The sequence below is a fragment of the Cloeon dipterum genome, chromosome 3 (genome assembly GCF_949628265.1).
Source record: "Cloeon dipterum chromosome 3, ieCloDipt1.1, whole genome shotgun sequence".
Lineage (NCBI taxonomy): Eukaryota > Metazoa > Arthropoda > Insecta > Ephemeroptera > Baetidae > Cloeon > Cloeon dipterum.
The window spans coordinates 21,161,082-21,188,887 of record NC_088788.1 but is presented as its reverse complement, the minus strand read 5'-3'; the positions used below and the strand labels follow the sequence as shown (position 1 = coordinate 21,188,887).

At 41.0% G+C, this 27,806-nt stretch overlaps 5 protein-coding genes across 14 annotated transcripts; 2 read left to right on the top strand and 3 right to left on the bottom strand.

The window, feature by feature from the left end:
* Positions 1 to 14,854, bottom strand: Syt1 (Synaptotagmin 1). 10 transcript variants are annotated; one of them, XM_065486185.1, is made up of 11 exons: positions 14,714 to 14,854; positions 10,916 to 11,126; positions 9,319 to 9,444; positions 8,864 to 9,013; positions 8,565 to 8,704; positions 7,846 to 7,947; positions 7,490 to 7,684; positions 7,147 to 7,323; positions 2,649 to 2,766; positions 2,457 to 2,590; positions 1 to 2,102 (listed from the first exon to the last, which is right to left on the bottom strand). In XM_065486185.1, exons 3-11 carry the CDS (start codon positions 9,437 to 9,439, stop codon positions 1,911 to 1,913), a joined length of 1,329 nt encoding a protein of 442 aa, XP_065342257.1. In that variant the 5' UTR covers positions 9,440 to 9,444; positions 10,916 to 11,126; positions 14,714 to 14,854; the 3' UTR covers positions 1 to 1,910. The 10 variants fall into 10 exon arrangements, with proteins under 10 accessions (XP_065342257.1, XP_065342260.1, XP_065342258.1 ...); XM_065486188.1 differs by having other exon boundaries at positions 8,864 to 8,998; XM_065486186.1 differs by having other exon boundaries at positions 10,978 to 11,126.
* A 1,314-nt stretch (positions 14,855 to 16,168) lies between these two features.
* On the top strand, positions 16,169 to 18,921 carry Spf45 (splicing factor 45). The gene is made up of 9 exons (XM_065486192.1): positions 16,169 to 16,210; positions 16,271 to 16,407; positions 16,630 to 16,770; positions 16,831 to 16,963; positions 17,019 to 17,124; positions 17,172 to 17,418; positions 18,083 to 18,343; positions 18,568 to 18,742; positions 18,794 to 18,921. Exons 2-9 carry the CDS (start codon positions 16,279 to 16,281, stop codon positions 18,886 to 18,888), a joined length of 1,287 nt encoding a protein of 428 aa, XP_065342264.1. The 5' UTR covers positions 16,169 to 16,210; positions 16,271 to 16,278; the 3' UTR covers positions 18,889 to 18,921.
* Positions 18,922 to 19,265: 344 nt separating this feature from the next.
* On the top strand, positions 19,266 to 22,290 carry TyrRS (Tyrosyl-tRNA synthetase). The gene is made up of 11 exons (XM_065486180.1): positions 19,266 to 19,360; positions 19,452 to 19,680; positions 19,738 to 19,950; positions 20,318 to 20,493; positions 20,545 to 20,666; positions 20,720 to 20,860; positions 20,917 to 21,321; positions 21,545 to 21,673; positions 21,734 to 21,884; positions 21,936 to 22,074; positions 22,130 to 22,290. The coding sequence occupies exons 2-11, from the start codon at positions 19,459 to 19,461 to the stop codon at positions 22,238 to 22,240; spliced, it is 1,809 nt and encodes a 602-aa protein (XP_065342252.1). The 5' UTR covers positions 19,266 to 19,360; positions 19,452 to 19,458; the 3' UTR covers positions 22,241 to 22,290.
* Positions 22,291 to 23,286: 996 nt separating this feature from the next.
* Positions 23,287 to 24,344, bottom strand: LOC135940999 (sporozoite surface protein 2-like). The gene is made up of 2 exons (XM_065486193.1): positions 24,264 to 24,344; positions 23,287 to 23,927 (listed from the first exon to the last, which is right to left on the bottom strand). Exons 1-2 carry the CDS (start codon positions 24,273 to 24,275, stop codon positions 23,328 to 23,330), a joined length of 612 nt encoding a protein of 203 aa, XP_065342265.1. The 5' UTR covers positions 24,276 to 24,344; the 3' UTR covers positions 23,287 to 23,327.
* A 1,153-nt stretch (positions 24,345 to 25,497) lies between these two features.
* Positions 25,498 to 27,576, bottom strand: LOC135941000 (uncharacterized). The gene is made up of 2 exons (XM_065486194.1): positions 27,474 to 27,576; positions 25,498 to 26,516 (listed from the first exon to the last, which is right to left on the bottom strand). The coding sequence occupies exon 2, from the start codon at positions 26,312 to 26,314 to the stop codon at positions 25,739 to 25,741; it is 576 nt and encodes a 191-aa protein (XP_065342266.1). The 5' UTR covers positions 26,315 to 26,516; positions 27,474 to 27,576; the 3' UTR covers positions 25,498 to 25,738.
* Between the last annotated feature and the right edge of the window lie 230 nt (positions 27,577 to 27,806).

Here is a 27,806-nt window from a genome sequence, read left to right as displayed (position 1 = left end):
TGGTTTTTTGGTTGTTGTTGTTGTTGTTATTTTCCTTTATTTTCTTGTTTCTTCATTTTGTTATACCGAGAGAGTGTTATATTTTATACGTTTTGCGTCGCGCGCTGCTATTACTCGTTTTAAATACTCCTTGCCAACAATATGTGTCTAATGATTATTTACATACGCACACAGATACAAGTTTTATTCTTCTTGCTGCTCAATAGTGTGATAAAACAACACATCATCAACAATTTTATTACTAGCAGTACCTTCCATACATGAGAGGTGGCAGGGGGGTGGGTTGGGTGGGCCCCCTGCCGGTATTGTGTCTGTCTGACCTCGGGGAAACAAGGGTTACTTGGAAACACACATCGACTTAATCAAAGAGAACAGGACGTATGGCAAAAACGCAGGTTCCTTTTTCTTAGTTTTTCGACTCGCCGCGAGCACCCTGCGCCCTTTCTTCTCCCCCCGGCCTCAGGCGGCGCCGCGGCTCCAGAAACGGGACTAGGAAACAGAGGCTATGTACACACGCGGGCGCGATTTTCCAGCAACCAGCGCTGCAAATTTGCGGCTTGCAGCGAGAGATGGACCCGATCGCGACGCTCGTAACACAAAATTCGTCGGAAACTTAGAATTGTGGCGGAGCCGACGGGGCGCCGCCGCGGCGGAAGGCGCGCTCGGGGCTCGGCGCCGGGCGAGTCGGGTTAAAATTTGCTGCTGATCATGTAGTAATTTACACAGTGATGTTAGTTAATTCTTAATGTATATATAGATCTTTGCTTAAGTGTTGACTATACGGCGTTTGGTCAACTAGTTCGGAAAAAAGGCAGAGCCTATCTATCTCATACGCTTCAAATCACAATTTGTAAAGGGTTGCTTAGTTAGTTTACAATTATACATAGTCACGATACAGTTGTTGATCGAAATCAAAAAATAATGGAGTGATGATAATTTATATATGTATAATAATAGTGATATGAAAACGCCGCGCTCGTTTAATTTTTTACACACTCATGACTTTTTTACTTCGGTAAATTGTTGTGTGTTTGCGTGTTTATAAGTGAATGACGCACCATCGAATGTCGTTCAACGTGTAAGCACCTATGGTAATTATTATTAATTTTAAACGTTTTACTTCGTTCACGTATCCACCTTAGCGTTCATCTCAATCGCTGCAGTCAATCAAACTCAGGAGATCAGGTGACAATTGAGCTCTATGTAATAAGTATATTAATGCGTCATCGTGTGTGTGTAATCGTGTAATCAAGTGCCGCACTACAGGGTGCAGCGGCCGCGCAGTCAATGCGCCGCGATATTTACTATTTTTTGATAAAAATCAGAAATTTCAACATCAACAACGATTTTTATAATTTAATTATTCATCTTTTGCTCCATTTTCGTCAACACATTCGATCGATTCATGAGAGGTGCTACCAAAACAATAAACATGAAAATGCTCTGCATATTAGACAACAGTGAGTGAAAAAATGAAAGGCATAAAAATCATGGAATATATTGTATCTTGTGTCTAGTAATTTGTAACTCGTCTATAATCCTTAAATCTGCCAGAGAGTTGTGCAGAGCTGATCCAAGGCTGCGATGCAATGTGATTACCGTTTAATTAGGCCAGGAGGCTGCTAATCCTGCCGAAAAACCAGACAAACCAATCGCACACGTTTTACGTAACTCGACCGAAAAACCGAACGGAAATGCAAAACCACAACTCTCTGAATTTTGGTATTTCTTTTTTCTTTGTGTATACGTCAATTTGAGCAGAAGCGAGAAAACTAACCGTGCGAAGCAAATAGGAAAATTTAGTCAAATACAAGGGGCGGTTGCGTGTGTGTGTTTTCAACTCAATCATTAGGAGAGACAAACAGTTCTGCTCAAATTCGTTTGGTGATTGGGTGCGGGAGGGGCGCCGCTTAGCACTCTTTGCACTCCTCGGGGTCTTTGAGGGTGTGCCACTGGGCGATCGGCCGGCGAGGCGAAGCCAGCATATCCGACCAATGGCGCAGCTCCGTGCCGGACGCGTTGTAGCCGAGGATGACCCGGCCGATCGGCTCTGAGGTGCCGATACGATCGTAGTCCACTACCGTCACCGACAGGTTCACTTTCTACAACGTAAAACCGGAAATAAGCCGCTAATTCTTAGTGAATAGCTCTTCAGCAAAATCATTTAGACAAACCCCAAAGAGTTGATGCAAAATCAATTTTGTATAAAATACTGCAGATTGCTAGATTAAATCCACTAAAATTTTCCAAATTTGTGGGTCATGTTTAACTGAAGTATCATTTATTTCAGCCATATAATATTTAGATGACCCAGTTTAAAAAAAATTATTTTTCTGACAGAAAAAACTTTTCTTCTCAATCTGGCGTTGATAAAGTCCTTATTTAGTACAATATTTATATGTGTTTTTTTTTCAACGAATATAAGATTTGATTGATTTTGTAAGATCTTATCCTACCTGTATTTGTTCGAAGGGAATTTCAAACGAGAAGGACTCATTATAGTACGGATTTAATGTGCACTTCTTGATACTCGTTTTCTTTTTCTTGAGTCGTTTGCCATTCTGAAGTATAGCGATTTTCACGTAAGGGTCTGCAATGCAGAAATATTAGAATGTACAATACAAGGCGAGGTGACGATGAAATCAGACCAGATAGACCGCCAACGTCCATCTTTTTAAGATTCTTTGCCTCGAGAATGACCACGGTGAGCTTGCCGGCAGTCGGCACGTAGCGCAGAGAGAAGCAAATGTCGCCCAACTTGTTTTCCTGCAACATTTCACCTTTGATTAGACGACCGAACGGAATTCGGCTTCTTTTTGTTGCGTATGTGTATCGGTTTCCCAGTGTGCGGCGACCGAAACCGAGCCGCGGTGGCCGCAGCGGACAAAAACTCGGCGCTCGGAAGTGTCAACCGTTTTTTGCACGCCGAGAGTTTCTCCTCGCGAACCGGCGACGCGTTTCGGCCCCCGGGATTTTCTTGGCAGCGACACAAAGTTCGATATTTTACAATTTTACTCAGACATAATCGTGTCACACTGTCACTTGAAAAGAAGCCAACCCTGCCCGCGCTGCGCTTGGAGTCCAATCTGATCCAAAAGGGTTCGATTTATTTCCAAAATCGAGGACAACCAATGCAGCCGGGCCAGAGCGATTTCTTCCCGTTCAGCTTGTAACACACACAGATTATAATGATATATTGAAGCAACTAGCGGTACACATAGTAAGTGTGGTTGGTTGTTAAAGTGTGTCTGTGTGAGGGTCACTCGATTGTACTGCGCTTTTGCAAAAGTTGCGCTCCGACTTTGACTCGATTTTTTTTCTTCAGACTGTGAAAAAGATATGTGGGCATTACAAATTTCCCACTTGAGAAGGATTAAAATCTGCACTTCAATTGATTGGAGGAAGGAAACATGTCTGGAGTAAATTTTTCAAAGAAATACTTGAAACAACGCTTGATCAAAGTGTAAATTAGAGCGTGTTGTAGAAAATGTTAAGCGTATATTAATCAAGATTTCAGGGCGTGAGGATATTTCGTATGTTCTGTCTCTGGTTTTGATACTTTTCAAAATTTAAAAGAGTTTTAGAATTATATCAAACAAACTGTGAACCACAGCTAATTCTACAGTCACAACACTGAGCTCACATTCATATTTAACAATATGTATAATAGCTTTCTAACAGCCTAATAGTGATTATCTGAGGAGACCGTCCCGGAACGACGCACCAATGACCACTTTCCGCCGCATTATTTGCGCAGGCGGAGGCGGCATTGCAGCTCGCCGTTCGCGGGTCAAGTCCGTGAAAATAATGGAAATAAGTAACCAATCGCCTCTATTCATAGTAACCAACTGGTGGCTGCAGCACATACAACAGAGTGAAATAAGACAAAAAAAAACTCATTTGCTGTCACTGAATTACAACGAAAGAAAGGAAACGAAACGGTCCTAATATAATAATAATAGTTATCGAATGATAAAGAACAGGTAAGTATAAGTGGGGGTTCCATGTGGGAGTCAGAGGGACAGCTAGGAGACTGACTTGTGAATTATTCTGCAAGAGTGATCGAATATTGATCTGCAAATCCACAAGACTATTTTATAGCACTGGGGGGTCTCGATCAAAGAAAGGAGGGTGAAACAGAAAGAGAGATAGAGACAACACGTGAAAAACAGACACAGTAATAAAAACACCATCTCATGTCACTTGGTCAACAATAACATATCGAAAAGAGAGTATCTTGGGCGCCCGATCGAGCCTCCTGACAACAGCGCGTCTCGATTAGGCGCCGGATCGCTTTTGAGAAGGAGAGTCGTAAGTTTGAAAAAACATAATCGCAATAATAAGAATAGATAGATATATAATAGTAAACACCAAATCTATCGCCATCAAGTCTTCCTACGTTGAAACTCGCCCGCAGGCAATCAATTTGCAGGCAACACCACACACAGATGAACCAGCTAATTGAAAATCAAGAGAATAGAAACGAGAGACACGTCCGTTCTTTAGAAAAGAGATAATCCACAAAAGAATAAATATACAAACAGTCGACTGTGAATCGAAATGAAAACACAAAAGAATGACGATAAGTACGGCGTGCGACGCATGCTGACACAAAACAGAGTTACGAACGAAAACATGCGCTGCCAGAATAAAAAATCCCAACCGTGTGGAATTGAGCGTACTTACGTGATGGAGTTTGAAGCGGCATGCAATTGAGTCGAGGGCATCACAACCATACACAGGCCAAAAGCAGAGCAGAGAAAATTTATGGGAAAAAGAGAGAGAGAATCAACATGAATAATTCATTCAAAAATCACCTCAACAATTTGATCAAAAAGGTAACCAAAATCAAAATGTAATCAGTCAGTCAAAAGGCAGTTGAGTAGTTTGAAAAAGGTTCAAATGTATAATGATCGAATCTGCTGATAATATATTAAATATGTAGATTATGTAAAAATGGCGAAAATACGCTAGAACAATATATAATGGAATGGAGGTTGATCAAAACTTGGTAGTATAATATGTAGATAGAGTTATATATAATGGGCGTAAGCGTAATAAGGATATAAAAGAGGCAGAGAGAAAGAGAATATAGATTATGTGAAATGGATAGAGAGTGGCGGTGGATGATTTGTTATATACTGGGGGTAGAACTAGAAAATGTGAGGGCGAGTTTCAATCCTTACGGCTGCCCTGGTCCCTCAGGACGAGATGCACGCATGATTAATTCTGGTTTATGACGTGTGGGCATGTCTGACAGCGAGTGTACTATATTTTATGAGAGTGAGACGGGGAGAGAGCAGAAACGGGCCGAGTAAAAGCGTCACTCTACTACAGTTATAAATTATGGTGACAAACTTGTTTAGTAGTATAAAAAGGGGTTGGTTGTACGTTCAGCCTGAGTTTGATTCGCAACCAGTTATCATGGTATTTTTGTGGTGGTCGAAAACGAACGAGACAGGTCTATAATAATAATAATAATAATATAAAAAGAAGGAAGGACCAGAGCAAAGCATGCAACCAGTAATTTTGAGAGCCAAAATCGAGGTTTCCCATAAATTAATAATGTTCTTCAGATGCGGATTAAAATTTTAATATCCTTTGATTGAAAAACTTTAAAATATAAACCAGACATATACGAGTTAAAATTTTGCTTTTTGTAACAAAAGTAAGGTATCGTTCAACATTCGTTGGCGACTTTAATGGAGAATCGAATCATTAATATTAGACAAGAAAGTTCAGAGTAATTATAAGTTCCGCAATTAAATATTCTGTCTGAAGTGTGGTGAAACGTCGATTTCCAATCGAGGCGGCCGTCCCATGCCGTTTGTGACATTTATCATTTCTAGCGCTCGAGGACTGAAGATAAACAAAGTAGTTACACTTTCCACTCGGTCATGCTGACTTTCACAGAAGTAGTGCTCTTAAAATCCAGCCCATTAGAGGAAAATTATATAGAACACAGAGATATATTGACAGTGGGCTAGAAGACGTGTGTGTGCAGGAATCGGTCGCTCGATGAAACAGAGAGATAGAGAGAGAGTGTGTGTGAAACCGTTCTCGAAAATAAAAAGCCATGCACAGCTCAAATTCATCAAGGGTCGGGGCGACAGAGAGATGGATAGAAAGAATTATTGCCATGATGTGGTATAAATATGCGGAAAGTTAAAAAAGATATTGGTAAAAACATACTTTCCTTGGTCAAAATTTGTCGGTCAACGTCAAAGGAAGAGACTCGAGTATGTCCAAAGTGGTGAGAAAAATTTAGCAACAAAAAAATTTTTGGCCGAAATTCTGTGGCTTTCCCATCACCTTGGCGAAAATGAAAACTATAGTATGTATATGCACGAAAATACACGTGATCCAATCGGCAAAATGCTCAAAATTTCCAAGAAAAATTTTATGGGCTGGACACAATGATTGAACGTATTCTCACGAAAAGAGATAAAATTCATGCAAAATTCATTGAAAGGAAAAAATCAACTTAGGATTCTCAAGCTCAAAATGGCAGAAAATCAGCCTAAATAAGGAAAAGTGTTGCAAAACTCAGAGTGTGCGACAAAAATTCAAGGCGGCAATGGGATCGGCGGGGAATTAGTAAAGGAAAAAAAGAGATCGTGCCTCGTGAATTTTGGATCGCACAAAACGTACTCTGCATGCGGTTTATCGTGTCAAGCAAATATTGAAAAAGTCTGTATATAGTGGACTCAGGCGGCGTTTTGCTCTGTCAACTCGAAACAAAATAGAAAAGAAGTATGGATTCTCAACCAAATGAAAAGAACGGTGTGAGTCATTGAGAAAAACATTTGTTAACGGTTTTATATCATCGTCATTTTTAAATATAACATATCGAACATTCAGAGATATAATTTGTGAAATAAACTCTGGTTTGAAACGAAAATAGAGAAAGAGTGTGTGTGCCTGTAAAGAAGATGCTTGTCAGTATAATCAGGCGATATTATTTATAAATATAGTTTATATAGAAATAATATAGAAAATAAATCTAGATATGTGGTTGCCATTGTTCCCGTGAAAACATTTCCATAATTGTGGTGGTTTTTGTGGTAGTCTGAGCAGATTGCTCTGTTCCGGAGGGGTGCGGAGGTGGGTGGGGGTGTGGGTGATTTCTCGGCGGTGGGCACTCACCTGACCACCTTCGCCTTCGACACTGACAAGGTCGCGCCACTCCTCGATCGTCTGGGCGAGATCCACCTGACACAAAGGTAATTTAACCTCACCGATCTGGTCGTGCTTGGAGAAGCGGTCAAAGTCGAATATCGCGAAAACCAGCGTTTTGTTCATGGCTTCTGCGTATGGCAGATTCTGCAAAAAAGGAGAAAATGTGGTTAGGTAAATCTGAAATCGAAGTTACAGGGTCAGTTTACGGAGCCCTTCCTACATGTTCAAATGGAATTAAAGTTAATCAAATTTGTAACGAAGCTAAAAAAAGGGTTGTGTTTATATTTATCAGAAAATGTTCAATGCTTACCTTGAAGACGAAAGTTTCGTTGAAGACAGGGCTTAGAGTTTTTCTGTGTACTTTGGTTTCAAACTTTTTCTTTTTGTCCGGCAGGAGGTAGACTTTGACGTAGGGGTCAGAAGTGCCGCCCATGTCAAGGGCGGGTAGATCTTCTGCTTGCATCACTGTCACAGATAAACTATTGGTATTGAAGTCGAACTCGAGCTGAAACGACCGGAATCGCCATTACCACACGGGATCGCCTGCGAATCGCCGATTTAGGCAACCTGTCGCGCACGCCGGCTCAACCGGTTGCCTAACTCGTCTGATTTTGCCTCCCCCGCCTCCCTCCCGCCCACCCAGCCGTCCGTCGGCGCGTCCGTTACCTTGTATTGGAGGCGTCCGAGCTTCACCTCACTCTGCTTGCTCTCGCCCTCGTCGGCTCCGTCCTCGGCGTTCTCCGTCAATTCCTCCATGTCCGGCTGTACCTGCAACGTGCCGAGCGTCATTCCGCCAGTTGTGATACAAGTCTACAGTTAGCAGGCGCCGGACATGCCCAATCCATCAATCGCATGCAGACTAAAATTTAGATTTATCGCTTCTGCTGTCGTCGCAAAAAGTGATTCGTGTTTGTTTAGTAAGTAACTTTCTGTATCTAATGTCGGGGGAAGTTTTTATCGCCAAAACGTGGTGTCGATTATAATCATCGTGAGCAAAAGTGAGTATAAATTTCATGCAAACATCGGCAGCATGAGCATTTCCTATGGGAAAACTATTTAGAAAATGTCCGTGTGATGACTGATTCATTTTGACCTAAATTTTGATGTTCTCCCTGTCCTATGTGTCAATATGTTGGAAAATGTGCCCCTTTTTAGCCAGAAAAAGTTTCAGTTCAGGTCAAAACTCTAAAGTGATTGATGGCCAAAGTTGGCCTAATGGATTTGGATGAGCGTGTCTAACTGTCTGCATAATGTGTGATTTAGAGAAAAACCAAATGTCATCCAAATAACTTGAGATTAGAAAACTCGGGATCAGGCAATAATTGGAAATCGAGTGAGGGCCGATCGCATGCTGATCGGCCCGCCGAGGGACGACATCTGTTTACCTTTTCTTTGTACGAGCCTCCGAGCAGCTGGACGCTCTTGAGGTCCATGCCTTTGCCCTTCTTGCCATCTTTGGTGCGTCTCTTCTTACAACACCGCCGAATGCAGAATCCTACTATGGCTAACACTACCAGCAATACAACTGCAAAGTGAAACAAAACGCGCACGCCGCTTTTTAGTGCATCTCGTTAATTGTGTAATTTCCAGAGATGGGGACGGAGGAGCAGAGGAAGTGCGTGCCACCGACCTCGCACGGTGGGCGGATATTGCTCTTCCAGAATCATGGTCGGGGCTCACTCACCTACGATAATTGCGATGAGACCCCACGTAGGAATCCCGATGTCTTCGGCGAGGTGCTCGGCCATTTCCATCGCTTTCTCGCCGATCTCCTCGCCTGCTTCTTTCGTTGGCTCTGCTGATGCCTCTTCGCTTGGTTCTGCAAAGTCCGGATCTTCGTATAAGAACAAATTCAAACATTGCCCGTTAAAATAGTTTGAAAAGCCTCTCTGTTAATTGACAGTTGTTGAAATTGCGGCTTCTATTAATCCCTTCTTAGAGGGTATTCAGATGGAGCAAAAATTAGCTCGCAAAAAACCGCAAGCACGATGCTATCAGTGGCCTTTCAACGCGAGAGTCGCCGAGGTGCCGCCCTCAATCAACGAGCACAGACAGTTTTGAAATCGAGGGCAGGTCACCAGATGCGCACATGTAGAGTTAATGAGGGAAAAGTTAATTTGGAATCGACCGTGTACTCACCGACATTTGTCGCTTCGGTGGCTGCAGGACTGAAGACTTTGTCTGCCGCCTCTGGAGGCGCGTAAGGCAGGGTCTCGGACTTTCCTCCCACCACCTCTCTTTTTTGTAAAACAGGCGCCATGGTTCCTAAGGGAAATTGACAAATTTGAATCATCTCTTCTCACAAGGAAACCCTGATTAAAATTTATCCAGCTGTGAAAATTCTTGCACACTTTTATTTTATTTACAAAATGTGCGTGGCTTAACTTCCACGAAAACGTTTCCACTTAAAAACTTTTTAACGAGCTGAGAATTTCAGTGACGACCTACAAAACTTTCACAGGCCTGAGAAAGTCGATTTACTTCCCGCGGATCCGGATTCGACGCAACGAGATTGCAATTGCTGCCCCAAAGCAAGGAAACCAATTTTCAAACGAGTGCAAGCTCAAAAAGCGTATTAAGGTCAAGTTTCGCTGGGGCGGCCGTCGCTCGGTTGCACCCCTCGACTCGCGAGTTCGAGCGCGAGTCGGGCTGGCCCGCGGACACAACGGCACACGTCTATTTTCGCGTCGCTAAAGCATCGGAAACAAAGTCCAAACAATTCATCAACACCGCGGGGCTGCCTTAGTCCGAATTTTGGGCAAATATTGATTTCCTATAAGTTCACACATGTTCTGCGCGCCCCATAATCTGCCCCCTCTAACAGAATCTCTCGCAACTAAAGAGTGGTTGCTCGCACGGAATCGGTTCTTGCTCGCGACGATGGTTAAATTTGCAAAGATTTAAACCCTAACTACTTCTATATGATGTTCTGAATCCCCTCCTTTCATCCAAATAAACCAACACAATCGTCACTATATGGACAAATCAATCTTGAAAAATTAAAACTGATAAGCTAAAATGAAGGCTTTTCTGAGGGTAAATATTTGCTGCAATCTTATTATACATTTTTGTTAAGGCTTTAAAATGAAATGGCAATAAATGAACTCTGTTTGGGATTTTGTTGGAAATTGCAAGTGTATATTAATTAAAAAAAATACAGCACTAGCAAGACAACCATGTAGACACTACTCTGGCACTGGCAAAACTATAGTTTTTTTTTAAATATTTTTTTACACGATAAGAGCAAATAATGGAATCCAAAACCTTGAACTAAGTTTTTGTTCGTTAACAATAAGAAAAATCTGATTTAATTGAATAAATCATATATAATGAGCCGATTAAAATGGATTTGATTCTGTTGGTGTTGGAGGGAGTAAACAAAGTGCAAAGATGAGAAAACGCGCCCGCACTTTCCCCTGATCGATGAGCCCTTCCGAAAGAAATCAATACGGTGATGTTTCACTTGGCAAACAAAAAGACGTGAATTCCCAGTTGTATCGACTCACGGAAAATTCCTCAATGGAAATGTTCGGCGAAAGGCACCGCGGGCGCCCACGCACCGCGCACGACGCGCCGAAATTCGGCCACCGCTCACACTATAACAAAGGGCACCCTCGGGCCCGGCGGGGACGCACCCCGGCCGTCGGCAGGTCTGCTTTTCGGCACAGGGGCGGCCGGTCGCGTTCGAGAGCCAAAGGGGGTCGGTCGGGGCTGGCGCCCGAGTCAGCGCGGCTACCTCTGAACTGCTGGGACGAGTCGAGTTGCGAAGAAGAGGGTTCAGTCGGGCGGGCTGCTCACCACACGCACTCAGGTGCACGCTCAGGGTGTGTGCCTGGATTCAGGACGCCATGCTGGGAGGGACCCTGCTAGCACAGGCAGCGCTTTCACGGGCGAACAAGATGGCGTCGGCCAGAGGGTCGAGGGTGCTGGCGGTGCTCTCGGTGCTCCTGTCAGCCAGATCGATAGGCCCGTGAATGAGCAGGCGCCACTCGGCCCCGACCACCCACCTACTACAATCGCGCCCCGCTCGCTCGCCCTCTCTCTCTCTTCTCTCTCTTTCTCTCTCTCTCTTCTCTCTCTTTCTCCACATGCCGAATGCGTCCGCTCACACACTCTGACGTCCGCTTTTACATTCCATTTGCCTTCAAAGTGTGTAGTTCTCTGTTGCTTTAATTTGTATCTAATTTTCAAATCCCAAATCTTCCCTTAATTTCCCGACCGAACTTTATTGCGATATGGATTTCCACTCTGACTCGCACGCGGCTCTTTTTGCTCGCGCCTCCGAAACCTCAGCAGTGCAAGAGTCAAAAACGCTTGCTTTTGTAATCTTTTTCTAGGGCTTTTCTTTGCACGCTAATTATGCAACCGGATTGGGTGAATACTGGAAAGGAAAAATGCTATAAGCGTTCGCATATTACGTCAGTCGTGACGGCTAAATTTTTTCCTTTTTTTCCAAAACATGATAGTCATTTAAGTTCTAAAAATATAAAATTGTCATATTTGAAATCATATTAAAAAGGAACTCTAGCAGAAATTTTATAAGGGCAATATGGGCTTTCGTTTTTAGCCATTAAGTTTTAAATATTATTTCTTGGTTAATACCTTAAATAAATAATTTTCTATTGCAATAAAATATTTATGTTGTGTTAAATTAGAGATAATATTGTTTTAAGGATATGTAGCGGTATAAGAACGCGGTCTTGCTTTTTGTTGGGAGCCAACTATTGTCGACGGTTTGAATTATTGTTTAACAGCAGAAAGATGATTTTAAAATAATAATTCAGTTTTCGTCCGTCAGCCACACAGTGCTGACGTGAGACGTTTAATAGTTCAGAACCCGATTCAAAGGGGTGAGTCCAACCGTCAGTTAAACAAAAGAATTTGTAAACCATTTCAGTTCTGGTATTTTATTAAGTGTCTGATCGGATTTCCAACTGTAACTAATACACCAACCAAATTCTTCATCTGAATTCATCGGTCTTCATCATTTCAAATCTTTCTATCCCCCAAAGATATTACATACTAATGCATCTTAAACTTTGAATGCATTTTTTACATTTTCACCGAACCAAAAGGTTACTGCAACCTTTTGTAACAAGGATTAGCTCTTAAATTTTGTTCGAATTTGAGGGAAAAATCGAGAACTACGAGAACAAAATAATTTTTAGAATGGAGACTTTTTTTAATTTTCACCCCGATGAAAATAGCTTTAGAAATAATCATTATACTTGCGGCAGTAAAAGTACCTGTTTCTGGATTTCATCACCGCGTTTTATGACCTTTACGCTCAATATTAAACAGTTCACGGACTTGCAGAAGTTGCTCCTTACATTTATCGCATGAAACGGAGTGGTCTGACGCATTCGCAAACACTACTAAAGGGTGCATCATCCAGATATGTAGGTCAATGGAGGAAATATGTATAGTGCGTCGGCCTCTATCTGCAGTTTAGCTCTGGCAGAGAAATATCAGACAAGTACCTAGCAACGGCGACGATGTCCAACGCGGTCGGTTCGCAATCAGCGTCAAGCGCATCGAGCAGAGACTCCCAGCAGCAGTACCAATTAATTAATTGCCCTTGGATGAGCTGCTGAAAATTTCACTGCCTTCCGGAAACGAAATCGCATTTTCGGTCTCGCGTCTTTTCGGGGTTTGCGCGGTCTGTCGCAGATGAAGTGGAGCGGGTGAAAAATGGAAATGCAGAGGAATGCCGCCAGCGGGCATAATTCAGGCGCCACGCAGACGGACACTTTCTACTCTCCGCGCGCAGGAAATTAAACCGACGACGACGCAAAAACCATCTCGAAATTTGATACAGCACTTGCACCACCGCACCAGCGGTCTTTTGGATAAAAACTGTTGGTTTTAGGTAGCGATTATCTGAAAATTACGTTGCTCCACGCTCACCACAACAGATAAGGTGAGATTAACGACAATTTATTTTTCCTTATGTTCTAAACTACTTCCGAGAGCATGCATTGTAAATTTAATTAAAAAATTGGTGCGTGAAACAGTAAAATATTTCCCTAGAGGAATGAAAATGTATTTTCAATATTTCTTCCAATTTAAATGCTTTTTATTACTCAATTATATTATACGTTCACGACGTGTGGCCTAAATTTGGTTTGTCTGATTGAATGCGGATTTTTATTTTTTTAAACAGATAATGCAGGCCTAGTATATTAATTTGTTGAAAGCAGCGTTTCAGTGGATGTTTTGTGAAAGGTTACTCTCTTAATACCAAAAGTAATAATATCAGGATGCGTTGGCGGGTTCCGAAAATGCCGCATATGCTGCCAAAAGGTGTCTGCGGCATTTCTCCAACGAAAATCAGAGAAGCACTCGCACAAATGGAGCGGGTGAGAGCAACGCACCCATGAATGAACGAATTTTTATGCTTTATGGTGCTTGAGCTGCTTTTTCTGATAAATGGTATTCGCGTGAGCGCGCGGGGGGAATAAAATCCCGACGAGCTATTGGGAACGTTTTCGTCACTCCCGGCCGTGTGAATGTGACTCTTCACGTATTGATGCCCAGCAGCAGCGCTGCGGGTCAAAGGTCAAGGCTGCCATGTGCCGAATTAATTATCTCCGCGCTGCTCTTAATTGCATTCAGCTTTTGATTTTCACTTTCGTTCTGCAGTTCTCACACTTTATCTCCGTCTCCTCACGTGGGACGCGATAAACTTTGCTCGCTGCCGAGTGAGAAATCCGCCCACCTCTCAATTGATTCCCCTGGGCAACGCACCGAGAAACAAAATACTCCCACCTTGATGGGAGCCCTGAGTGCAAAGTGTCACGTACGCGTCGGGTTTTATGTGCTCATTGCCCTCTTTGTGTAAAGCATCTCGGATTGCTTTCTCGAGCCAGACAGGAAACTAAGAATGCAGCGCAGTTGTTATACATTCATCGCAATAAAGATGTTGCAACTTGGAAAGCGCCTCTTGACGACGCAATGTAAATGTTTGCAGAGCAATACAGATTTTTAAGACAAATGAACAACCCTTTAGCTTGAATCTCACTAAAGTGCCAAGAGGGCAACAAAATTTTTTATATTTTTCTTTCCTAAAAAATAAAATTATGTGTAAATAGCTTGAAGGTCTTAATCAGAATGTAATTTACCAATTAATAAATTCACAGTAACTCTGAGAGGTGAATGAGATTGTGAGAAAGAGCGAGCCTTAAAAGTTCCCTTAAATGAGCTCACTTGATAAGATTTCATTCCGCCATCAGATCTCAAGTTGTTGTTAATAAAAAGCCAGAGGAAACAAATTAATCTTCTGGCGTCTCGTAAATCAATGAGTACGAAACCGGATTTATTGCCACACTGCGACAGCCAGGGCGCTCAGATATGGATATAATTTATCGCCATGTACTTCTCACACACGCAAAATTCAATCAGAAACACACTCGGGAGGAGGCGATAAAGGCACCGACTTCCGGCGAAAAAACGACCTTGAGAGAGGCTGAGTGGCGGAATGAAGAGCAGATAGATATTCTTCGGCCCAGCAAGTGGAGAGGAAGGACAAACTTACAGGACAAAGTGCATGTCACGATGCGACGGGTCATAATCCGCGAGACACACTCTCCGCAATCAGAAATACTAAAAAACATGCACACTGCTCGCGAAAGTAGGCAACTGGCGCTACGGGGGCAGTGTTTGTGCAGGCAAAACCGGTTGTGGATGCCTGCAAAAACGGGGAAAATCTCTAACTATCCCGATTCAGTGAGGAAATGCTGATACATTCATTGTAAAAAATTTATTAAATTTCATTTATTTTTCCACCTAAAATATTATATTTGACCCAGATGTTCTGCGGGGGTGGGCCCACTAATCGGTATTTTAGTCCACATAGTTATCATGGTCGATAAGGGTGTCGGTGTGTGATTACGTGAGGGAGTAAAAGTCGCGCAACCGGTTTAACTCTCGGAGAGGCGGTCGATGGCGCCGAAGACCAGCCCTGACTGAATGGCGCTTAAACAGCGCCGAATCGAGTTAACCGGTTTTTGAAGTGACCAAACACTGCCGGAGTGCTGAGCTGCTGAATCAATAAAATGTGTGGTGGAAAAGAGCGCACACGCACCCTCGGTTGACCTAGTGCACACGGAGACACCGAGAGTGCCTTGCGAGCAGCAGGCAACCCTCTGCTCGTCGCGTTCGGGAAAAAAGGAACGCGCATTCCTCCACTTGCGCGCGTCCAACAGAAATCCATAATTGCCCTTCCCCTGAAGATGACTCAGCCAGAAATCCTCGCATCTTTGTAAATGTCTAGACTGAGTGGATTTTTCCATTCATTCATTTTTGTGCCAAGAATTTGTTAATTTTTCACAAAACGAATTAATGAGGAAATATCACTGTCACTCTACTAGAATAAGTTTTTGTTTTATTTTATTTTATTATATGTACAATTTGGTCCAAAACTTAAAGTAAAATTGTCAATAATGAATATTTTGGATCGTCTAAATTGTTAATAGGGTGTCGCAGCGATACAATAAAATTAATATTTTTCTCTCTTTCTGTTAAAATTTGAATCTTATGAAAACTGATTGTGAGAAATTCTTAACTCTGGTTCAAACAGTGCTTATAGAGAATCGCCTGTCATAGAGGGAAAGATCAGGGTTATATCGGATTGGACCCCCACTCTGTAATTTCGAGCGCCTGTGAATCGCAACTATGCAGACCCGCATCACTGAAAAGTTGTGCCAGTCCTCTAATCTTACAACCAGTTAATAAAATTACAACTTTTGGAAATTTCTAACATTAAGTTAAAGTCTCAGCAACATTTATGCTGTCACCATTCCGTTATCATTCTAGAACAAAGGAGTTGCAAATTAATCTTAATTCTAGAGTCACTTATTCCATGCAGTTGTAGATTTATGAAAATATTCTCCAAAGAGCAAAAAGGTTTGTACAATCACGTTGGCTAGACTGTTTTATTTGTTTTGATCAACATCCACAGTAGATCAGCAAGCCAAGCAGTAAGCAGCCCAGCAACACAGGTTGCCTCGTTTGCATTTCTCCTGTTATTTTTGTTAGTTTCTCAGTTGAAATTGGATCGATTTTAAAAAAAAATTAACTGTGCTAAACACAGACCAGATAATGTCTCTGTACGACGACGACGATGGGATGATGAAGGACAAGACGGACCAGGTGGCCGGCTGGTCTTCAGGAATAAAACTGATGCAGTCGCAGTTGCAGCTCAAACAAAAGTCGAGTGCACCATCCCTGGTAGACACCTCTAAGACTAAGACCTTAACCTTAGCTGTAGTGCTAAAATATTATTGCTTTTTCACTCTTTTAAAATTTTACACTTTAATATAGGAGTTGTCAAAACCCTTTTTGGAAAAGTCTGTAAGTTGCATGATATTTTAGTTTCTATACAATTTTACCATTCACCTTAATAAAAAATTGATCTGGAAAGGATTATTAATTTATTGAATTTATTTACAGTTAGTTAACCAGACGAAAAAAGACCCTCTGAAGAAGCCCCCACCCACACTTGCGCCTGTAATCAACTTGAAAAAAGCGAAATCGACCCCCGGTGATGTGAAAATAGAGAAGAGACCCATTCACGTGTCTGGTTTTCACAATGTACTGCATTTGGCTTCAGAGTTTCAGATGATTTAAATGAATATTTAAAAAAACCTACAGGATAGTCGAAAACATGTCCTTCCCATCACCTCAATGAGCCACATTCCTAAAACGGCCAGTAATGAACTTGAGTGGAATTGGGACGACGAGTATGATCCTATGTGGCCAAATGATTACGAAAATGTTGTCCAAGGTTGTATTAAAATAGCTGAAATATTGCTTTTTTAAACCACAAGTGTCTGCTGCAGATATGAAAGAGAGAAAAAGTCGAGAGAACGATGAGGAGCGAGGAAAGTGGAAAAGCAAAAGCAACAGTGGTGGGGGCAGCAATAGGGACGACACAAAACGAAATGGGTAATAATCAGCTACCTGGAAATTAGTTTAATTGCTTGGTCTACCAGCTCAAACAGATACGGAGAGGACACAAAGCGGTTTAAAGGCTTTGGTGGCAAGCGGGAAAGCGATGAGGAAGAGGAAGAGAGTCCTAAACCAAGGATTCAAAGAGGTGGTGGGGCTGCGATTGCGCCCCCTCCATCCCTTCAAGAAAAGCAAAGCCCTCCTAGAGCGCTTTCCACACCAAAGAGTGCAGGCAATACCTTCGAAGGCGGGTCCGTGGCCGCTAAAATCATGGCGAAATTTGGTTATAAGGTACCGCATCTTTTATATCCCCTAGTTTCCAACCTTAGCAATAAATAATTATAAATCAATGAAGTCTTCTAACTGGTTTTAAGTCAAACAGCTGAAATGCCAATGTCGGTTGAATCAAATGACTTGAGTACAAGGATATAGGAAAAATATTAGGGGTACTTTTCTCTTTTAGTTTAACGATTAACAAATTTCAATGCGATTTCGCGTGATTGATGGAGAAATTATAAAATTTTTAAAAAATTACTTGCAGATGCGATTGAAGTCAGATGCACTTGAGGTTGTTTAATTTTCTCTTGAAATTAAAGGCTGTTTCATAATTAAGTGATCTTTTAATGTTTCTGTATTTCCACAGCAAATGTCAGAAACTAGTTAAGCATGAAATTTCTGTAGAATTACAGAAGTATAAACAGCTCGCGATGCACCGAGGAAGCTGCCTTAATGTCAACAAAAATATTCAAATTTATTTACCAAACCAGTATCGTTAGATGTTAACACGTGTTTATATGACACTGATAGTTAGAAAAACAATTGGGAAAGAAATATTTAAACACCCAAACCGCCAATGACAAAAACAAGCTTGATCTCCCTATTTTTTTTCTAGTTTAATTTTACTGTGTGTTACTAAGCTTTCATTCAGTAATTTTCCCAAATTTTCCTTTAACAGGAGGGTCAAGGACTCGGTAGACAGGAGCAAGGAATTTCAACGGCGCTTCAGGTGGAGAAAACGAGCAAGAGAGGCGGCAGGATAGTGCACGAGCCCCCGCCTGTCAGCACACTCTTTGGCGGCGCCCCTGCTTCGCCACCACCGCCGAATCTGTTTGCGCCTCCTCCGCCCCCTGCTCCTTCAGCCCCATCGGGGGTTACTGCCGACGATGTCAACATCACAGAAATGATGAGGAACCCTTCAAAAGCTGTCTTGCTCAGGGTAATCCATACATTTCCCATAGTGATTCTTGGCGTTCAACGGCACTCAAGAAAAATCGAAAACTTTATTAAACCATCAATAATTTTATAATATTAAAGGAAAAAATTAATCATAATGTTTTTGCATACCATAAATTTCTAGACAATTTTAAATGTCATAGAACTTAGCTATAGAATTGCTTGTTTTTAATTAAAAAATTCTACTACTTGATTATTTTGATCTAGAATATGGTTGGTCCTGGTGAGGTTGATGCGGATTTGGAACCTGAGGTTAAAGACGAATGCATCACTAAGTACGGCGATGTAGTTAAAGTAGTCATTAAGGAAATTCCCAACGTGGTGCCTGAGGAGGCAGTACAGATTTACGTTGAGTTCAAGCGCATGGAATCTGCAATTAAAGGTAAGTTAAAACCGTACCAGTCTAACAGAATTCAAATTTTATTATATTTAGCTGTCGTCGATTTAAATGGAAGATTCTTTGGAGGGCGGCAAGTAAAAGCAGTGTTTTATGACCACGAGAAATTAGCGAACAACATTTTGCTGTAAATAAAAAATAAAATGTTCATTAGAATTTCCGAACTCTATAGTTTTTGTGATGGAGAAAAGTTAATAGCAGAATTTAATTTAAAATTACTGCAGGAGAAATTAATAGGATAGCTAAAAAATGAATGAGAGCGTGTGTCAAATATCCTACTTCAAACGATTTTTATGACTAAATTAAAATGCCCGTGGGCACAGCTTAGTAACAAATAAATTACTGTTCCAAGAGGAAGGCAATTATAAATGTAAATTATTCGGTTCTGAGAAATTCATTATCGGCCCTCTTCTGTATCAAAGCCTTTTGAAATGAGATTATTCAAACAAGGAGGGCGTGGCTAAATTAGAGCGCATGCGTTCAATGAGAGTTGTTTTCTTGTGCCTTTTGCCACGATACCGCAAACCACGAGGGCAAGTTGATGCAAGCTGTTCAAAACATTGCTGAAAGCTTTTATTTGTAAAAAAGTTTTACTTCGTGAAGGTGCGTGTGTTTTTCTACAAAAAATTGCTCTTCCTGCTTGATATCGCTTCATCTTCTCTCTTTTGGTGATGGTGCTTTTCTCCTTTCCCAGATTGCTAATGTTGGACCTTGCGGCGCTCGATTCAATTTTAGCCGAGCAAAGCTACATTTCCGGACACTTTCCCAGTCAGGATGACTGTTCGACTTTCGACCAACTGGTTAGGTGTCCTCCCAACGATTTCCCGCACCTAAAGCGTTGGTACAAGCACATTTCTAGCTTCTCTGCTGTCGAACGGCTTTCTTTTCTATCAGCCACAACTAATTGCCCTAACAGTAAAAAGGTCTTTGACTCTAAAAATAATTATTTTGTGTTTTAATACAAAAGTTATATTCTGCAGGCCGCTAAAATGAGTCTTAGCTGGGAGGAACGGAAAAACCTGATCAGCCGCAATCTGCAGGAGGTCCTTGGCGAGGACAAGATGGTTGAGCTGCTGAAGAATCCAGACAAGGAGTTCAGTATCTACTGGGGCACGGCCACAACAGGCAAACCACACATCGCTTACTTTGTGCCTATGTCCAAGATCGCTGACTTTCTTAGGGCTGACTGCAAAGTAGGTTTCTCTTGTAGTAAAAAAATGTCAGCATTGTAAAAATGAAAATGACTTTATAGTTTTCTTTATCAAAGAGTTGTTTATTTCTCTATTGTATCTCAAATCTGCTCATGTTGCCAAATTTATAAGAGTGTCCCACTGTGGTCTGATAGTAATTTTTTGATTATTTTTATATCAAATTATTATAGTTCATTCATTGCTATTAGTATGTATCATAAAATTTAACTGGAGGTTAAACACAAGATAGTTAAACAAATCACATTTTTAATTTATTTAATTCAGTCATCATTCATTAACAGACTCTTTTAGTGCTTAATATTTTTAACACTATAAATATTAACATTGTAATTAATTCAACATTTTGCAGGTAACCATTCTCTTTGCCGATTTGCACGCTTACTTGGATAACATGAAAGCGCCATGGGAACTGTTGGCTCGACGAACTGATTATTATGAGATTGTAATCAAAGAAATGTTGAAGTCCATTGACGTCCCACTGGACAAGCTGGAATTTGTCCGAGGAACAGACTACCAACTATCAAAGTTTGTTTTAAAATAATTTGAGGAGTCACAATAATGCAAATAAATTTCCAGAGAGTACACGCTGGATGTGTACAGACTGAGCTCGGTTATTACTGAACATGATGCCAAAAAGGCTGGAGCTGAGGTTGTAAAGCAGGTTGATCATCCTCTGCTCTCTGGCCTTCTTTATCCTGGTTGGTGGGAATTAGTTTTAAATGAGTAACATTAATTAACCATTGAACATTAGGACTTCAAGCATTGGATGAGCAATACTTGAAAGTGGACGCCCAGTTTGGTGGTGTAGATCAACGCAAAATTTTCACCTTTTCGGAGAAGTACCTGCCTCAGCTTGGATACGCCAAGCGGATCCATCTGATGAATCCCATGGGTATGAATACAAAGCCATAGAACCAACTAGCTTTAATAGCATTGTAAACTGCTCAGTTCCTGGACTGACTGGTGACAAAATGAGTTCGTCTGAGGAGGACAGCAAGATCGACATCCTTGAATCTCCAGCAAACATCAAGAAAAAGCTGAAGAGAGCCTTCTGTGAGCCTGGCAACGTTGATAGAAATGGAGTTTTGTCCTTTGTCAAACATGTCCTCTTTTCCATTTACAAGCCTGGCCAAGGTTTCAAAATTAATCGAGCGCCGGAAAATGGAGGAGATGTTGTTTACAACAATTACGAATCTCTGGAAACTGCTTTCACCAAGCTGGAAGTTCATCCAGGGGACTTGAAGGCGTCCGTCGAGGCTGAGCTCAATAAGCTGCTTGACCCAATTAGGAAAGCGTTTGAGAGCCCTGAACTCAAGAAGTTAGTTCAGGCTGCCTACCCAGCCGTCAGCAAAAGTAAGGGTCCAATCTAAATATTTTCATTTGTTTAAGAACCTTTATGATTTCGAATTTCAATTTGTGATGCTTAATTTAAGGAACATCAGTTAAAGTTTTGCTTATATTGCTACCTTCTAACAGTTGAAGGCTGAAAGGTCTATCAATAAAATTTACAGTGCTTATAATATATAAGATTAAATTTTTAAAATGTAAAATAACAAACTGACGCTTATATTTTAAGAGGGTGGTGCCGCTGCTGGTGGTGGAGATGAAATTGCTCCTCACAGGCTGGACATCAGAGTGGGGAAAATTGTGGAGGTTTACAAGCACCCTGATGCTGAAGCTCTCTATGTTGAGAAAATTAATGTTGGTGCGTAACCTTGTAATTTCATATATTCACAGAGTTATATTTTAACTATAAAAATTTTAGGTGACGCTGAACCTCGCACCATTGTAAGTGGACTTGTCAATTTTGTCCCCATTAAGGAAATGCAAAACCGGATGGTGGTTGTTTTGTGCAATTTGAAGCCAGCAAAGATGCGAGGAGTCGAATCATGCGGTATGGTTCTGTGCGCCTCAGTGTAAGTCCAACTTAAAAAACTTTTTCCTGTTACGAACAATGTTGATTTCAGTGACGATCCAAAGGCTGTTGAGCCTTTGATGCCTCCCAAAGACTCAGAGCCAGGCGACAAAATCAGCGTTGAAGGCTATGAACTTGGAGCACCTGATGAATGTCTCAACCCAAAGAAGAAAGTGTGGGAAAAGCTACAGGTATAGTGTTTCCCCCTTGGTAGCCAATGTCTCTTATATATGGTTTTACTTGAAGGCTGATTTGAAAACTAATGGAAACATGGAGGCTGAATGGCAGGGAAATCTACTGATCAGTAGGCGCGGAAAACTGACATGCAAGACTCTGAAAAACGCACCCATCAAGTAAATATGATGAAAAACATTTTAATTTATTAAAAATACTTTTTTATTTTAAAATTTGTAGTGTTTCTTCATACTCCTTTCATATCTCAAAGATGGTCGTCTTATTTCATAAGTTGACAACCAGCCCATTGGCTCGCATTGTTAAGGCATTCTCAGGAGTTTCAAAGCAGTGGGAGATATTTAAGCATTTCTAGGGTCTATCACTGGCTGCCCTATGTCAGAGATTGCAAAAGGTGATGCTCAAAATGCTCAAATAGCTTAACGTGCTGGGAGGCGCACCAGTGCCGACTCGCCACTTGCTGGTATACGCACCTTTCCAACCGCTTTAGGGACAAATGTCTGGCGTTTCAATTACAGACTTCAGTGCGAAAGGCGAAAAGATGGCCACGATTGGGTCCAAGCTCCTCTGCGGCCACTCGGGCCCCAGGTTATCCACTTGGCGGTGTTATTGGGGCCAGGTGATCTCATAGCCCACGGGATGTGCTGAGCAGAGGTTAAAAAATTAATTCAGATACCTCTAAAATGTTTGATTTCTCAAGCTTGCACACATCCCAGCTCTACATAATTATGTTTCCGGTTTCTTCTGAAATAACTATGATATTGAGAAGCTAATCAAGAATCAGTAACTTTTAGGTTCATATCCCTGAAGTGAGTTGAATTTTATTTCAATATTACATGAATTTTATGCAGGTGGATTTGCTTGCAATTTTGTCTGTAATATCAAGGGCTGATAATCGTATTGAATGTATCAACAGCAAAGAGTAATAGAATGATTCCTTGATGCGCATTTGAGAGATTTGTTTACGTGTTTTATAATAATTTTTGTGCTGCGATCCTTGATGGTTACCATTCATCTCCAGCACTCAACAATTTTCATTCCTTGTTCATCAACTTCTCTAACTGACTGTACATGAAAGCAATATAACATTTATTCATTATTCGATCGTTTTTATATCTAGGGGAGGGGACAATTGAAGTAAGTTAATTATGTATTTACAGTAGTTACTTTAAAGCTACAGTCGTGTTTTATGATTAAATGAAAATTAGGTCTTATCTATTGAATTCAACCAAGTTTATTGGAAAATCACACTTCAGTTAGCTTTGGTCTTCTTTTGTGTAGGCTTCTTTTTATTATTCTTTAGTTTGTTAGCTTCTCCATTCTGCCCTTTCTTGCTGGAGTTGGGGTCCTCGCTAACCTTTGCCTTCGTATTACCAGCTTCTTTTGATTTGTCGCCATTCTTTGGCTTGTTCAAGCCAACCCCGCTTTCATTTTTGTCTACTACAGCCTTGTCATTCTCAGGTTTCTTCGGTTGGTCACTTTCATTCTTATTTTCTGATTTCTTGCCCTTGGTCTTTCCGCCAACCTTGCCTGGAGCACCTTCGTTACCTGGAGGAGCTACTTCACTGTCTGATTGTGGGGAATTTCCATTAACGTCATCGGGGTTTCTCTCCTTTTTTCCCTTTTCACGTTTGTCGTTGCTTCCAGAATCTGCGACTTTATCATCCGGCTTTGCATCTCCACCTGAGGTTGGTTCAGCTGATGGATCACTTCCTGAGTTGCCCTTCGATTTATCCCCCTTTTCTGGGTTAGCAGGCTCGTCTTTTTTCGGTTGATTTTTACCAGGCTTTTTTGGGGGTGCAGCCTCAATCAAAGCGGCTGTGACCAAGAGGCCTATGGCCACGAAAAGCACCTGTGATTTAATTGTTTAATTTAGCATCGAAAAATTTTACGGCCCAATTGGATACAAGCATTAAATATTGCAGAATATTTGATCGCAGTAACATTTTCGCTTGACATATTTAAAAATTGCATTGCTCACATGAACAGGTATATAACAGGAAGAAAAAAGTGAGTTAACAAAAGTTAAAATTTCAACATTTGCTTTTTAATGAGGACAGTGAGGGCACTCGCAATTATTGTGGCAATTCCAACAAAGTTTTTACAGTTTATAGAGATAAAATACTTTGATAAACATAATGATACAAATATGCAGTTATCCAGCACACATGAAAGAGTTTAAACTTACAAGAGTCCTCATTCCAGCAGTAATTCAACCTCTGCAATAAAAGTAGCTTTAGTTTGTTGGTCAGTTGGATTTATATATGCTTTACCCCCCTTCAGCGTTCGATTTTTGCTCTCGTGCTACGTTGTAATTGGTTCTCTATTGTCCTTGTCGCTTTCAAACCCTATGGGAAAATGGGAAATTAATTACCTGCGGCCACTTTTCCATGAATTGCAAATGACGTGGGTTTCCACGCATCAAAACTTTCCAACTGTGGAAAATAGGGTCACCTGCTGTTATTAATTTTGCAATCAAGTAAGACTACACGTGCCCCTCAAAAAATTGGAACAAATACAAAAGCAGACCGAAAATATTTCACTCGAAAGAGAAAGTGAAAAGAGCGCCAGAGGAAGAGGCTAACACATATTCTTCAGTCTTTTGTCACAGTTACCCAAAAATGGATGTTTTTTGTGCCTGCGCAGGCATGGAGCTCATCCAAGTGAATTTTTTTAATTGCCAACTCAAGAAACCTCATTTTTTGTTCTCTGAAAGGGCCAGCAATTCAGCCCTCTCCTTGCTGTTCATATACACCAATAGTTTGGGTAATCCATATATAAGACTGTGTTTGATTGCAACAGTCAAAAACCTCCACGTGCTACGAAAAAAAATAGTTCTAAATACTAGCTCAACTATATACCTCTACATTTAGAAGCATTTGTTTGGCCTTAAGTTTGTACATTGTTCATATAATATGCGTTCATTTATTTCAAGTTAATTTTATGCCTCTGGACTCCCTTGTTTTACAATCTTTTATTACATGGGGGTATAATTTTGGCGTCTATTTTCTTTCCCACAACGTTAAGCTAACTGATGAATTGCAAATTTTATAAATTTATTATAACGCTAAAAGCCTCATATGAGCACCAGCCCGCTATTACGAGTTCAGTTATTTAATTTGGCTGGATTTATAAAACATTACAGATTTTCCTGAAGCGAAGAGTTCAACAAGAGATTAATTATTACTTAATTGATAGTGTCTACAGTTATCGTGTTTCTTGATGTTGAAACCGTCCTTTTTTCAATCGTTTTCATGGTAAGGAAAGCAAAAAGAGTCTACTGCAAAACCTTTTAGATTTTTATGCGTCAAATAATCTTATCAACCAATCCCATCTTTAACTTTCGTGCTATTTCCTGATTTTATTCTATAATGTATATATCTATAAATCAGGGCAAAAATTATTTCAAATATTATACACGATTTTTTTCGAATTTGAGCTAATTTTTATTTCTGTGTGAGTTACATTCTGGTCAAATCTCGAGCATTAACCTGCAGCAGGTCCTTTTCCATTTTTGCCAATTCTTTTAATATTCTGAAATTTTGTACCAGATCGGCCATTGGATTTTGAATTAATTGTCTCCTGAGGATCTTCACTGCTTTCCTGGAGTCCCTGCCTGGCGTTGACTAAGTCCGCTGTCAACGTTCTGGTCCTCATTTCCGGTCATTTCCGGGTCCTGTGGTTCATTGCCTTGTCCTCCGCCCTGTCCTCGTTCACCATTTTGGCCTTGTCCACCGTCTTGACCTGGTCTACCGCCTCTTCCTTTTCCACCATTTTTACTTCGTCCGCTTCCTCGTCCACCACTACTTCCTTTACTTGGTCTGCCACCGTGACCTGGGTCCTGTGGTTCATTGCCTTGTCCTCCGCCCTGTCCTTGTTCACCATTTTGGCCTTGTCCACCGTCTTGACCTGGTTTACCGCCTTTTCCTTTTCCACCGTTTTTACTTCGTCCGATTCCTCGTCCACCACTACCTTTACTTGGTCTGCCACCTTGTCCTGGGTCCTGTGGTTCATTGCCTTGTCCTCCGCCCTGTCCTTGTTCACCATTTTGGCCTTGTCCACCGTCTTGACCTGGTTTACCGCCTTTTCCTTTTCTACCGTTTTTACTTCGTCCGCTTTCTCGTCCACCACTACCGTGACCTGGTCCACCACTTTGTAAGCCATCTTGACTTTGTCCACCACCTTGTCCAACATCTTGTCCACTGCCTTGGTCCAGTCCATAACTCTGTTCTGGTCCATTGCCTTCGTTTTGAGGTCCGTTTTGGATTTGTCCAACCCCTGCTTGCTCTGCTATTCCAGCATTGCTTTGAGGTGATCCGGACTTTGGCCCCTTCTTTAGCTGCTTTGGTTTCTTCCCGGCTGCTTTAATTTTACCCTTTAGGCTGTCTTGAGCTTCAATCGTGACCGCGACCAATAAAAGACCAAATGCGGCCAATAGTACCTAAAAAAGAATGCCAATAATTAACTATTAAATAACATAATATTACATAAGGTAATAATACACAATATCTTGAATTTGTAAATTGTATTTTAATTTTGGTTTGTATTGGATTGTATTTTTTAATATGGTGGAGATTTGCTGTTTGCTGATAGAAATTCAACTGCAAAATTTATATTACCTAAAATGAAAAGATAAATCTACCTCACAGTTGCGATACATTTGAAGCAACACGATACCGTTTAAAATTCACTTTTTATTCTTTAGAACCTCTATATTTGTGCGAAATCTAGCGAGTGGAGAGTCGGCGCCGGTGCACCTCCTAGCTCGTTTAGCTATTTGAGCATTTCGAGTCACTAAATTAACTATCTCTTGCAATCTCTGACATTGAGCAGTCAGTACAGTATAATACATAATATAGATCTCCAAAATGCTCAAATATCTCCCATTTATATTTACACTATGAAGACCGCTTTAAAAATGGGAGCCAACGGGCTGGTTTAAATATTTGGATCAGTATTATTTGATTTTAACATTTTGATTATAACAATTTAAATTATAAAACCACAAAGAAAGTTTTCGCAGGTGCGGGGTTATAGTTTTAAAATTTCATCACATACAATTCCCGTCAAGTGTGAACTATTTAACTTGCCCTACCATTTCAAACTATATCCAAGTCAACACACCAGCACCTGCGGTAAGTGTCTTGGGCAAGACGACCCTTTTTCCAATTCAGCGTAATTATAATAAAATACGGTTTATTTCTCCAAAGTCCACAATATATATTTACAATATATATTTGATATTGTTGAGAAAAGTTCCACCAGGAAATTTTCTCACAATATCATTCTTAATAGGTCCAGATAGCATTCCATAAATTTCTTCTAACGCGAACGCCGCGAACGGGTTAGATTGGAATATCAACATAATTAATTAAAAAATAAAGAACGGGCAACTTACAAACGTCCTCATTGTCGTTGTTGAGTCCTTCAACGTCAACACAACAGTGAATGTTTCGTGCAACACCTTTTTCTCTTCATATATTGTCACCAGCGGGAATTTCTGTCGATGTGTTGAGCTGCGATTGGTCACAAAACCAGGTCCTTGACTTGCTCCATTTTCCACGCGGACATGATTTTTTACATCCTTTGTATTTTTTAACTACGTCCATGTATCATAAGCATCAAGTGGACAGTGAATATCTTTAACTTTGCTCTCCAATCACGAATAAAAATGTACAGCTTTATTCCTGACAGCTACATATGGATTTTTGAAATAATTATATTTGAAAAA